Below are 13,162 nucleotides of genomic sequence, written 5' to 3'. Positions count from 1 at the left end.
ATGCCTGCACACATGCACACACATGCACACATGCACACACATATACACATGCACATACTCATATATACAAGACACACTAAATGGAGTCATCATGTCATGTTTATGTTTATAAACATATATTGTTGGAGTTGGAGGGAGAGGAAGGGGCAGAAATAATGTGAATGCTGTATTCAGGTATAAAACTATAAAAAAATCCCCCAAATTAAATTAAAATAACAATTTTACATCGAAGAAGCATACATCTTAATGACAGATGGATTAGACTATATATAATCTATATATATAGACTATATATATAATCAATATATATAGACCATATATGTAATCATATATATATATATATATATTATTTTAAAATTTGGAGTCAGTGTGATTTTCCCAAACATATAAATCGTGTGTTCTGATAAAGTCCATTATACCATTGTCCAGGCCTCTCTACTTTCTGGATGACAAGGAATATGGGGTTCTTACTTCTATGTTTGGTTTATTTCACTTATTCTGTTCTCTGGCTTTCTCTTACATTTGTTTATTTTATTTTATGCGTTTGAACATCACAGTCACATGTATTTATATGCATGCAGTGTCCACAGAGGTCAGAAGAGGGTTAGATGTTAAAATGGAACCATGGATCTCTGTAAGTCACAGTGTGGGTGCTGTGAATCGAACCTGGGTCTTCTGCAAGAGCATTCAGTGCTCTTAACTGCTAAGCCATCTCTCCAGTCTCATGAATTCTCCAAGCATAACTTTACCCAATAAAAGAGCCCCAGGCATTTCTTATATATCCTTAGAAATCAGCCTGAGAAATAATACCTTCTATTTGGTTAAACCTTAACGGATAGCATCCAGTTTACACAGGGTGTTTCTTTCTGCTGCCAATATTTTTTACCCCTTAGTTTCCTACATATAAACTATTTTTACTATCGAATATCCATCCCCTTCTAAGTCACCTGCAGGTGATTTGATTTCATGAAGTGTAAGGATTGATCTCTGGCTATCAGGAAGCATGCTTAGGGAGCTACTGAAATTTCTGATTACTGGCATCACCTCGGTTCCACAAGTGGAATAAATGCTTACCACCAATTAGAAGTGAACGTTAGGAATGGCAAATTAAAAAATTATACCCGATCAAAAGCAGACTCTTATAATGAGATAGTCTTGGTGTTGTCTGTTGTCACGTGACTTCTTGGAGAGAGAGGAAAGAGCTACATTAGAGATGGCCCCCTAGAGACGATCAGTGATCAGGCTGTACTTACAGACCAGCACAGCAAAAGCCCCTTAAGAGTCAAGGGGAACGAAGACGGAGCCCACCAGCCTTGAAGTTCCTGTAAACGTTCTCCAGAGGCCCCTCCAATCCCTTAGAGGCCGACTAATTGCTAATGAGCTGTATTTTCCATTTTATCTCTTCCGGTTTTCTTCCTGCAACCCCAGGTAGGAGTGTCAATCAAGAGAGATACACTCTGATTCGGAAAGAGAGAAAAGATGAGGAAAAGAGGCAGAGTCTATTCCAGGCAGATGAGCAGCTCCTGAACAAGAGAGGCACCTCATGCCCCCAGGGATGTGTAATGAGATGAAATAGAAAGATGAGTTCTTTCATGTTTGCTTGTTTTGTTAAAATCAGAGTCACCCATTTGAACCAATTCTCCATTTCCCTTCGGCTCTGTTTGGCCCTTGCTTCTGAGAAAACTCAACTGTTTACAAAGATGGTGGTTTATGTCGTGTGCCATCCAGTCTTGCCTTTTTCATGTCAATACCATCGATTGGGGTCTGCCTTGTCCCCCGCCATTGAATAACTGAATGGGTTCCCCACACTGGAGTGCCTATAAGGTAACACAGGCAGAGAAATGACATCTTGGACTGGGAATTCTAGCAGCAAGGACTCTAGGAGGTGGCCCGGAAGTACTACTGCATGCAAACACATGTTTTGTAGTTCTCCAATTAAAAAAGAAAGCATAAGAAAAAAGACATTGCTTTCTGTAGCACTGGAGAAGAAGATCAGACAACAGTTAAGTGAAGACCCTGTTACTTATTGGGTTGACTGTAAAAAAGATTCCTTGCAGTTCAAGTCTCTGTGGCGTCTGAGTCCCTAGATGTCTGTGTCAAAACGTTATTAGGTAATCGGCTTTGCTCTTAGAAGCTCGGGGCTTGTGCAGAGTGCGTGGTCTCTACCTGCTCACACCTGGTTTGTCTGTGTCTCTTTCAATTTTTTTTTTCCCCTGTGGAAACAGGTAGGATTCCAGACATATTCCCTAGTTTCCAGGAAGAATGGGATTTCTTTCTTTTCTCTTCCTTTTTTCTTCCCTTCACCCCACCCTCCATCTTTTCTATGATTAAGACCGAATCTGGGGCTTTGTGCATGCCAGGCAAATGCTCACCCCTAGACACCTGCTCCTTTTTTCTACATGTCTTTCTCTATCTCTCTCTCTGTGTGTGTGTATGTGTGTGTATACACATGTGTGCATTTCTGTGTACATTTTGTATGTGTACCGGTGTGTTTCTGTGGGTGTATTTTTTTTTGTGTGTGTGCACTTGTGTGAATATCTGCATCTGTGTGTTGTGTGTGGGTGTTTTGTGTGTGCACACACATGTGTGTTTGTGTGTGTATGTGCTTGTGTGTATGTGTGAATGCATGTGTGTGCTTGTGTGGGTGTTTTGTGTGTGCACACACATGTGTGTTTGTGTTTGTGTGTATGTGTGAATGCATGTGTGTGCTTGCATAGGTATGTTGCATGTGTGTTGTGTGTATGCCTGTGTGTGTGGGTGGGTGTTTTTCATGCATGGGTGTGTGCACATACGAATGCAAGCATGTGGAGGGCAGAGATTGGTGTCAAATGTCTTCATTATTTTGTACTTTAGTTGTTGAGACACATTCTCCCTCTGAACTTCTCATTTTCTAGCTGGCCAATGAGCATCAGGGCTATGCCTGCCCCTCTCTTCCCTTCCCTCAGCACTGGGGTTTTAGATAACTCTCTACTGTGCCTGGCTTTTTACCTGGGTGCTAGAGCTTTAGACTCAGGTCCTCACCCTTGCCTGGCAGCCGCTTCACTGACTGCCCCATCTCTTCAGCCCCTCTGTGGGGTTAAACACACAACAAGAAAGACCCCTCTTACAGATCTCAGTATATCCAGAGAAAGTTTGCCACCTGAGTAAACTATCAAGAGTTTTTATCCTTTCCCTACAGTCAAACCTACATCTCCACGCTGGCCATCGGCTCCTTTCTTGTCTTGTCCCCTTGTTTAAGAAGCCTTAGCTTGTCATTCTCGGGCAAGAATGTAGAATTTACCACCACTAAGAGCTATCCAAAGTCATGTCTGCTTTTCTGCAGAGAACTAGGACGCCATGAATGATAATCTGTTAGTTGTTGAGAATTCCACAATCCCAGCTAATTTTATAAAAATGGAGGAGACTCCCTACATATCCAATTAAATATTTATGTATAATTAGCTTGCTGAGGAGTATTGTATTGTTGGGATTTACAGCAACACAAAATACTTTTATTTTCCTACTCATTGCTTTCAGCTGTATCGTGTTGAGCCTCACTTTCCTGCAGGGAAGCAAGTTCCTTAGCAACATCTAATATCCTGTCATTTTCAATTATTAGGAAAGTCTCACTTGGGTATTTAAGACTTGGTCCTGTTCATTTAGAAAAGATGAATCTCAAACCTGATTCAAAGAGCATCCTCTCTCCCCCACAGTTATTTGGATTAAATATGTGTGTGATTTTATTGGTTTAGAGGTATCTCGGAGTTGGGGTTCTGAAATCTCTCTTTTTCTTTTGACTCAAGTTCCTCTGTCGATAGTATCTGTCAGGTAGGAGCTGGGGGTTAGGGGGCAGCTAACACATTTTTGTTTTGCTTTTCATGTGATTGTTGGAAGGTCCAGGGTGAGCCTTAGACCATACTCTGGTTCAGACAGCTTCTCTCTGACAAGGTGCTCTCCGCTGGAGTGCCGGCACCTGCACCATGCTCTAAGTTGTTTTCTGAGGGTGATGTCTCTCTCTCCATCTCTTCACATGCAGAAACATGCTTGCTGTCCTCTTAGCCTTGTCTTCACTCACATCCCCACTCTTTCCTCTGAATCAGACATACCATTGCTTGGGACCCTGTGATGCCTCTTCAACCATGGGTGAAGGCACCCAGTAGAGACTTCTGTCTGCAGACAATTGAAGAGAACTGAACAGGGCAGATTTTCTTAGCTTCCCCCTATGAACAACAGACTGGAAATGTCTACATTTTTGGTGGATGTTAGGTTATACATTCATGCTAAGCTTATGTTTTAGAGGACACATTCCTTTCTAGCATGGTGTACCATAGTCCCAGGTTCCCAAATGATGACCTGGGGACAGCTGTCCTCTGGAGGCAGTACCATGGGGTCTTGGGATTACTTCTCTGGCAAGCTTCATCTGGGAAAGCTAGTGAAAGTCGAAAGGAGTTTACAGTCCTTAGAAAAAGTAATAGGCAGTGGCCTAAACTCCTGACAGAAGGAAGAGAAAAAAACCCTGCTCTTTGCAGCAAACGTTGACTCCCCCAACCCCCATCTCTGACTCCTTATAAGGCTGGCAGGGGAGGTCTGTGGTATGGGGGAGTTGGTTGGTGGTGAGGACCTGGAAGTCGTGCCAGGTGTTCTCCCTAGAATGTAGACTGTTTAAGTCATTTCATTTCCAGTCCAAAGCAGAGTTTTAGGATGCTGAGACAAGAGTCTGTTATGCCTTCATCATAGCATGAACTTGGCTGCTCTTCCAGAGGTCCCAAGTTCGATTCTCAGCAACCACGTAGCAGTTCATCCACATCTGTAATGGGATCTGATGCCCTCTTCTGGTGTGCAAGACAGTGCACTCCTATACATAAGACACATGGATAAACATGTACCCAGTGATAAATGTATCAGAATACACACACACACACACACACACACACACACACATATATATATATATATATATATATATATATATAATCTAATGGTATCCCACACCTCTGAAGGTCAGGACACCCCTCCAGTGTGCTTCTAGGGTGGAGTTATTAAACGAAGCAAACCCCTACCCACGACTCTCTGCTAACCCACAGCAAATTTGAAGAAAAACAACACGTCTGGATTTTCCCCATGACTAATTTTATTTTCCCAAATGTCACATTTCAAGGGGTTAAAAGAAGGGTTGGAGATTTAGCTCAGTGGTAGAGCGCTTGCCTAGCAAGCACAAGGCCCTGGGTTCGGTCCCCAGCTCCGGAAAAAAAAAAAAAAAAGGGTTAAAAGAAACACAGGGCTGGAGAGATGGCTTAGGATCTAAGAACACTGACTGCCCTTTAGGAGGACTCAGACTTTAGATTTTAGTCTCCCTTTCCTTATATATGAATTGTGCGGATAAGGACAGTATCTACTTATGGAGTCGTGAGAATCAGATGGGTTTACTCGTGTGCAAGTGCTCAACCTTAAAAGAGTGTCCGGCATGCAGTCCGAAGTATATAGTATGTACTTCTCGGGACTAGACAGAAAATGGAAGCGTCTTATATTTGCTGTATTTTGAATATTTCCCAGTAGATATGAAATGGATTAAACTAGCCTCTCTCTCTCTCTCTCTCTCTCTCTCTCTCTCTCTCTCTCTCTCTCTCTCTCTCTCTTGATGAAGTTTTAGGCTGTTTAAAGAATTATCCAGAGTAGGGGTCCAGGTGGTGTGAGAAATCACTCGTCAAGGCTCGAGGTGCCTCACCTGGGCTCGGGGTACCAGCAGTTCTTTAAGTAGCCATCATTTCAGACAGCAAGTGAATGAGCACCCCCAGCGGGGCAGGCATGCAGGAACGGATGAGAATATCCGCAGCCATCCATACTCCCAAGATTGCGCTGCGGGAAATTCATCAAGCAAGAGACCTGTACAATTCTCTCTTCCTGGGCTAATTCGTACTTATTCTTCTTTTGTGCCCTGTTGGCTACATTCAGCTTGCCTTTGAAGTGCCTTGCGTCTGCAGATTGATACTGAAGGGAAAAGTTTGACCTAACGATTCTTTTCAAATGGCTTTTCAATATTTCATTTATTGTTTCGGCCTCGTTGCCTTCCCACCTTCTGATCATGCACAGCTCTGATTCCGTTTATTGGCCTGCCTGACTTATCGATTTAGCTGAATTTCTGGATCCAGAGGCAGCCCATTTATATATTTCTTCCTTGCATCTTTTCTATTTTTATTTTTTGCATATCAGGACTTTGTTCTAAATTCACCACGGGTATGAGGACTTAGCTGTCTTGATCTCCCCAGCAAATATTTGCCAGTTTGTAGTTTTTCCTTTGTTGTCAACAGCCGAATTTAAACAAGGCCAATCTTCTTCTAATTTGGCCTGCAGAAGTCCTACTCTTGGTACTTAAAGCAAATACTAATTTCTAGTTCTTCCTTTGGTACATGTTATTCCCCAATTCCTCATATATTTTGATTAAAAAATAAACAATTTGGGGGGTAGTAAAAAACTGCATTTGGACATGAGTGTTAAACAATCAATGTATTTTGACAGGAAACTAGAAATATGTAGAGGGCTGGGGTTGGGAGGCCATGGGGAGATCTGTTTGGGAGCGGTTCTCAGTGTCCAATTCTTCTGCATTATGCCCTCAGGGGTTCTCCAGAATGATCTCAGCTCCTTCGTGGTGTCCTGCTGCTGTGAGGACCTGAGTGGCAGGGGCTATCTTGTCTGAGGGTGGGTGCCTGTGATAAACACCTACAGTAGTAGATTGCATTTGAACTGCTAGGTTCTCTCTCTCTCTCTCTCTCTCTCTCTCTCTCTCTCTCTCTCTCTCTCTCTCTCCCTCTCTTTACTAACAGCAGGAACAGAATTTCTGTTTAGGGGTCATAATACGTGATGTTTAAGTACACCATAATAGGATTTCTCAAACCTAACTCAAAATTCCTATGTTTTTTTTTTTAAGATTTATTTTATGTATGTGAGTACACTGTTGCTGTCTTCAGACACACAAGAAGGCATCAGATCTCATTACAGATGGTTGTGAGCCACCATGTGGTTGCTGGAACCTGAACTCAGGACCTCTGGAAGAGCAGTCAGTTGCTCCCAACCACTGAGTCATCCCTCCAGCCCCCTGTTTGCTTGTTTTGACAGGGAATTATGTAACTCACACTATCCTGAAAGTTCCTATGTACCCAGGCCATTCTTGACTTTTTCCTTCTTCTTCCTCAGTGTTCCACACACTGGGATTCAGACTAGGTATCCCAGAGAGATGCTAAATTCAGATTCAAGTCCCTTACTCAAGCTTGCAAAAGCACACAACGATGGCCCCCTTCTCTTACTGGCCTCAGGTGACATTGGGGGTCATGTTCTTTGCTCATGGCTGCTATCTAGTGTTAAATCAGCACTTCTTGTTACTATTAGGGCACTCCAGGTCCTATGTCAGCTGAAGATGTGCCTCTTCCAGGAAGTGTTCCATGACTGCTCTGATCCAAGATGTCAATAATCAAACAGGGTCACCAGCACCTTCCCACTTCTGGGTTCATAAGGGGGAGCTTCGAAACCCACTTTATCCATAGAGACGATGGCTACACTTGAGCTACTGTAGCAGAATTGTAACAGAGACCCCATGACCCGCAAGCTTAATGATACTATCTGGTCCTCTTCAGGGGAACTTTGTTAACACTCCTCTAAGTAAGAGGGTGTCACATGTCTGCCTCTCAGTATGACCTGCAATAAATGTTTCTTATTTCTGTAGTTTGAGAAAACTCTTTTAAATTCAGCTCAGACGTTTAGTATTTGCCAGACATTTTGGGCACTGAACAAATAATCACAAAATTACACTTGGAAATTGGGGTGAGTCTGGGCAAGGAACAAAGAAAGCTCAGGAAGCAGTTTTATTTTCAACCGAGGACGTTCACTTACTGGTGTTGTTGAAAAGTCTCTCCTAAGACTTTTGTACTTAAAGCACCCCATTCCAACAGAGCACTCTCACTCGTTACCCTTCTCAGCCTAAGAACATAAGTCTTGGAAGCGGGGAGACGGCTCAGTGGTTAAGAGCACTTGCTGGGCAAACGCGAGGACCTCTGTGAAAAGCTGGATGTGACTACATGCTTGTCTCTCTGGTTCTTGGTGTGGATGGGGGAGAGAGGAGGATGCTGAGGATAGCAATCTGCCAGCCTCGCTGACAAAGCGAGTTCTGGATCCGGTGGGAGATCCTGCGTCAAGGGAATGAGGTGGAGCATGCAGCGTTGGATACTAAAGGTCCTCTTCTGGCTTCGGCGTGTTTGTGGACACGCCACTTCATACATGTATACACATCCACATACCCCCCTCCCAAGGACAGACACACATATAAATACAAAGACCATATGTCTTGTCACGTTTCTAAGAGGGTACGTGAAGGTGTAACCTCATTAAAAACTCTTACAAGGATGCAAATATACACACAGACGTGCAGAGTGGTACTTACTTCAATACTTAACGGAACCCTTTCGGACACTTAGTTGTTCTTGAGTATGTGTGTATATGTGGTGTGTGTGTGTGTGTGTGTGTGTGTGTGTGTGTGTGTGTGTGTGTGTGTAACTTCTCTTTCATTAATGTCAAACTGTTTAACCTAGTGGCCTAGATTCACTGTTTTCTCTTCCTGCCTGCCTAGTGGCCAGCCCATTCCCAGGGTGGAATACACAGAAGAAGAGACTAAAACTTGGGGTGTTGTGTTTCGGGAGCTCTCCAAACTCTACCCCACTCACGCTTGCCGAGAGTACCTGAAAAACTTCCCCCTGCTGACCAAGTACTGCGGCTACAGGGAAGACAACGTCCCGCAGCTGGAAGACGTCTCCATGTTTCTGAAAGGTAAGACCTCTCGGGGTGCCGTTCCTTGTTCCCCATCCCCATCCGATTTTCAAGGACACAGAGCATACCAATAGCCCCCTTCCCAAAAGGGGAAAGTAGTGACTTAAAACAAGGGGCACTCACCCAAGGGTAAACCCGAAATCCCGGGGGGCAGCAGACCGGACACTTGGCTGGAGAAGTGGATTTGGCTGTTTATGCAGCTCTGGGCCTGCTGAGGGCTTTCTTTGGGGCTTGCTGCTGTATAGCAAGCCTGCCCCAAGGACACCCGAGAAGAATACCAGCTTAGAGTGTCTTCTCAACACAAACTGTTACTTATCGCTAACACTGGAGATCAGATGTCTAGGATCAAGGTGTTGAAGGGGCTGATTTCCTTTTGGGGGGCTTCCGTTCCTTTGCCCTTTTCAGTCGTTGGTGTTCACCTGCACTGCTTGGCCCACGGCTTCCTCTTTACCATGGTAGCCTCTTACTTCCACCTCTACCATGCCTTGTCTAGCTCCTTCTCCTGCTTCCTTCTTATGAAGACCTTTATGGTTTTAAGCCCCGGTTGGATAATCCAGGAGAGCATCCTCATCTCAAGAGCCATTATTAGATCACATCTCTCAACTCGGTGTTTACAAGTTAGACATTTGCAGACTCAGGGTGATCAGGCTGTGGGCGGGCATCTTTAGAGGGCCGTTATGTGGATGTAGCTTGCCATCTTTGTGTACTCTCCCAGGCTGCCAAGCCGAGCTTTGCGACACCCTACTTGTCCATTCCCCCTTTTTATTCTACCTCTTCTTCCCACATGAAGGTTTCCACCATTGGCCACCTCAATTCCTAGGCTTTTCCCCTATTCTCCTGCCAGTTGCTTCCACACAAACATTCCTTTCTGAAACATTACCTAAAATGTTACCTTTTCCCTCACAGATTGGCTTAGAAACTCTCAGTGGCTGTTAAGGGTAGGGCTAGGTTAGTAAATATTTTGAGTTTTGTGGTTTAAGGTTTTTATGGGAATCATGTGGGCACTTACATAGTCATTTTACTGCGTACATGAAAAAGTAAAAGCAACAACAACAACAACAAAAATACTATTCTCCTGCTATCAACGGGATCTCAGTTTAGACGCCTCTCTTTGCTCTGGTGAATGTATTACCCACCAAAGGAATTCATATAATGAGACACACAGAGAATAGAGTAGCAAACAGAATTTATCACATAGTAAAGCAAAGCATAGCCTCAAGGGGTGAGAATGGATAATGACCAAAGGGACCGATGTTTCAATCTATGTTTAAGGTAGGTTTTATATTATTTCCATATTCTTTAGAACAAACAGTTTTTCCTGTGGGACTTTGTCCTGTCCTGTGATTGACAGGCCTGTTTGGATAGACTCTTACAGGAGGGGACAATGGTGTGTGTCGTTGTTCTGCTGGGCAGAGATGTGACGAGGTTGAGGCCTCCTAGAGCCAGGTTAGACAATGACCTATTAATGACCCTCTGGTGTGTTTGCATTCTAACATCTCCTCCCACGGACAGAGAGAGGACTCAAATCCCATTCTTTTGATAAGAAATTAGACTCCCATTGTTCCAGCTTCTGGATGTTTATAACGGGATCCATTTCTCATACCCAGGGCTCACGTTTTGCTCTCTTGTTTCTCGGCCTTAGTCATAAGTGTATTATTGCACAGTCCTTTTGCTATATCTGTCTCCCAGGTTGCTATCCTCACGTGAGTCAGTGTAGAATTCATTTTGAATCACTCATTGGCACACGGCAGAAACAAGGCAAGTTCAAGTGCGTGGGCTTCGGTTTCTTTTAATTGACTCATTTCAAAAAAAAAAAAAACCTCTCTTTTACAAAACAGAAACTTCTAAGCCAACAATATATACAAAGTTGAAAGTTCTCAATGTCGACATTTTATACCATTTTAATTTGCATGGGATAAAGTACAAAACTATTAAAATAAAAAATGTTTCTCAGTATACCAACTCATGCCTCAATATAGGATATACTGCTGTGATTGACGTGCTTTAAGAAAAGAAGAAAAATGCATTTATGGTTTTGATACTCAGGGGAACGATCTAAGGTGGAAATTTCTTGACATAAACATAATGCTGCTAGGTTTACGGCTCCGGGGAGGCCTGAGAACAATGCGACTTCCGTGTCGGTACCAGAAGTCCCAGGATGGATTTATTCTGTAAACTTAGTTGCTGTTTCCAACCATCTTGAGGTACTCTCCTCTAATAAGCTGAAAATTTCAGAACAGGGGCTTGTTCAATGCTCGCACCAGGGGTAAGCCCTGGCCTACACTGTATGCTAAGAGAGATAAGCCAAAGCCAGAAAGACAAAGAGCAGATGGCCCCATTGTGCATGGAATCTACAACCATGGACTACACAGAACCAGATAACGGATCAGTGGTGGGCATGTGGAGGGCGTGGCAGATGTCTGTCAAAGGGTACAAAGATGCAGTGATGCACAATGCATAAGTCTAGACATCTAACGTACGGCCGGGTGATGATGACTGGGCACCCTGTGCTACATAATGGCGATTTGCTAAGAGTAGATTTTTATGGCACTCCTACCACACACATGGAACTACGGGCACATTAGCTTGACGTTAGCAATCGTTTGACTGAGCCTGTGTCTGTCTATAAGTATGTTTTACCACTAGGTGGAGCACGGGACTCCTTCAGGAGAGGGAGAGGAGGGATTGTAGGGGCCAAGGACACCACAAGAACGTGGGCCCTAGATCAACCAATCAGGGACTGACCTGACCATCAGGGAGACTGTGTGGGTCTGCACTAGGTCCTCTGCGTATGTGTTACAGTTGGATAGATTGGTGTTCTTGTGGGACTCCCGGCTAGCAGTGTGACTGGGATGTCTCTGATTCTTTTGCCTGCCTTTTGGACCCTTGTCCTCCTACTGGGTTGCCTTGTCCAGTCTTGCTATGAAGGCTTGCGCCTGGTCTTATTGTAACTTGATATGCCATGTTCGGTTGATAGCCCCAGGAAGCTTGCCCTTTTCTGAAGGGAAATGGAGGAGGAGTGGAGAGTGAATGGGAGTGGGGAGAGGAGGTGAGGTGAAGGGACAGGAAGGAGAGGAGAGAGGGGAAACTGCAGTCAGGATGTGATATATGAGAGAAGAATAAAGAAAAAAAGGAATGAGAAAAAAAGCACATTTTACATTTAAACACATACTTTTTTTACTAAAAAAAGACCATACTCGAGCGGGGGAGGGAAAAAAAAAGACCATACTCCCAAGCCCAGGACAGTCAACACAAAATACCCACTTTAAAATACAATATTTCAGCAAAACACCTTACTCTTTTTTTTTGTTATTTTTTTTTTTTTTTTTTATTAACTTGAATATTTCTTATATACATTTCGAGTGTTATTCCCTTTCCTGGTTTCCGGGCAAACATCCCCTCCCCCCTCCCCTTCCTTATGGGTGTTCCTCCCAACCCTCCCCCATTGCTGCCCTCTCCCCAACAGTCTAGTTCACTAGGGGTTCAGTCTTAGCAGGACCCAGGGCTTCCCCTTCCACTGGTGCTCTTACTAGGATATTCATTGCAACCCTACGAGGTCAGAGTCCAGGGTCAGTCCATGTATAGTCTTTGGATAGTGGCTTAGTACCTGGAAGCTCTGGTTGGTTGGCATTGCTGTACATATGGGGTCTCGAGTTCCTTCAAGCTCTTCCAGTTCTTTCTCTGATTCCTTCAACAGGGGTCCTAAAACACCTTACTCTTGAGGCTATCAATACACTGTAGATTCACTTAGCTGATGGCACTTTTGATTTTTATCATATTCTTATTTTCCTTCTTTCTACCATGAAGTGATACCGTACATGGCGCTTCGGTATGTCTTTACGTCATGGTGATCCATGCACGCAACGGCACAAAAAGCAATGATATTGAGTTATGCTAGGAGGGACTTACACACACACATGCACATACACGCACACACATGCACATGCACACACACACACACACACCCCACGAAGGAAAGGACTCCAAGACCCTAGTGCAGCGCACTACTCAACACTGGTAAGCAGGGTGGCTCCTCAGAGGAGGAAATTGTGAGCACGGAGTAACCTTCACTCTAGGTTATAATCTTCTCCTACGGATTTGAGATTTTTCTTATTCTAATTTGGCTCCTGAGTTTAAGTGCCTAAAAATATTTTTACCCTTCCTTTTTAATGAACATCTCGTTCCCCTGGAAACCATCTTTCACGAGCATATTTTAGTCACCGGAGTTCAGAAACGTGATGTCTGTTAGCAGATGCCATTCATTCATCAGGGGTTTTTAGAACGCGGATGACTCTGTCTCTGGAACATCCTCACAAATAATTGAGACCCTAAAAATTCATCATGTACGAATGTATTATTTAATATCTGT

At 43.8% G+C, this 13,162-nt stretch overlaps 1 protein-coding gene across 1 annotated transcript in view; it reads left to right on the top strand.

Moving 5' to 3' along the window:
• Positions 1–13,162, top strand: part of Tph2 (tryptophan hydroxylase 2) — a 100,760-nt gene that overhangs the window by 23,813 nt on the left and 63,785 nt on the right. The window contains exon 6 of the mRNA XM_032890799.1: positions 8,597–8,793. Coding sequence (XP_032746690.1) covers positions 8,597–8,793 — 197 coding nt within the window. The remainder of the gene's footprint in view (positions 1–8,596; positions 8,794–13,162) is intronic.

Source organism: Rattus rattus, chromosome 1, assembly GCF_011064425.1.
Source record: "Rattus rattus isolate New Zealand chromosome 1, Rrattus_CSIRO_v1, whole genome shotgun sequence".
NCBI lineage: Eukaryota > Metazoa > Chordata > Mammalia > Rodentia > Muridae > Rattus > Rattus rattus.
The sequence above is the reverse complement of the archived record's forward strand: the minus strand, read 5'-3'. Positions and strand labels throughout refer to the sequence as shown.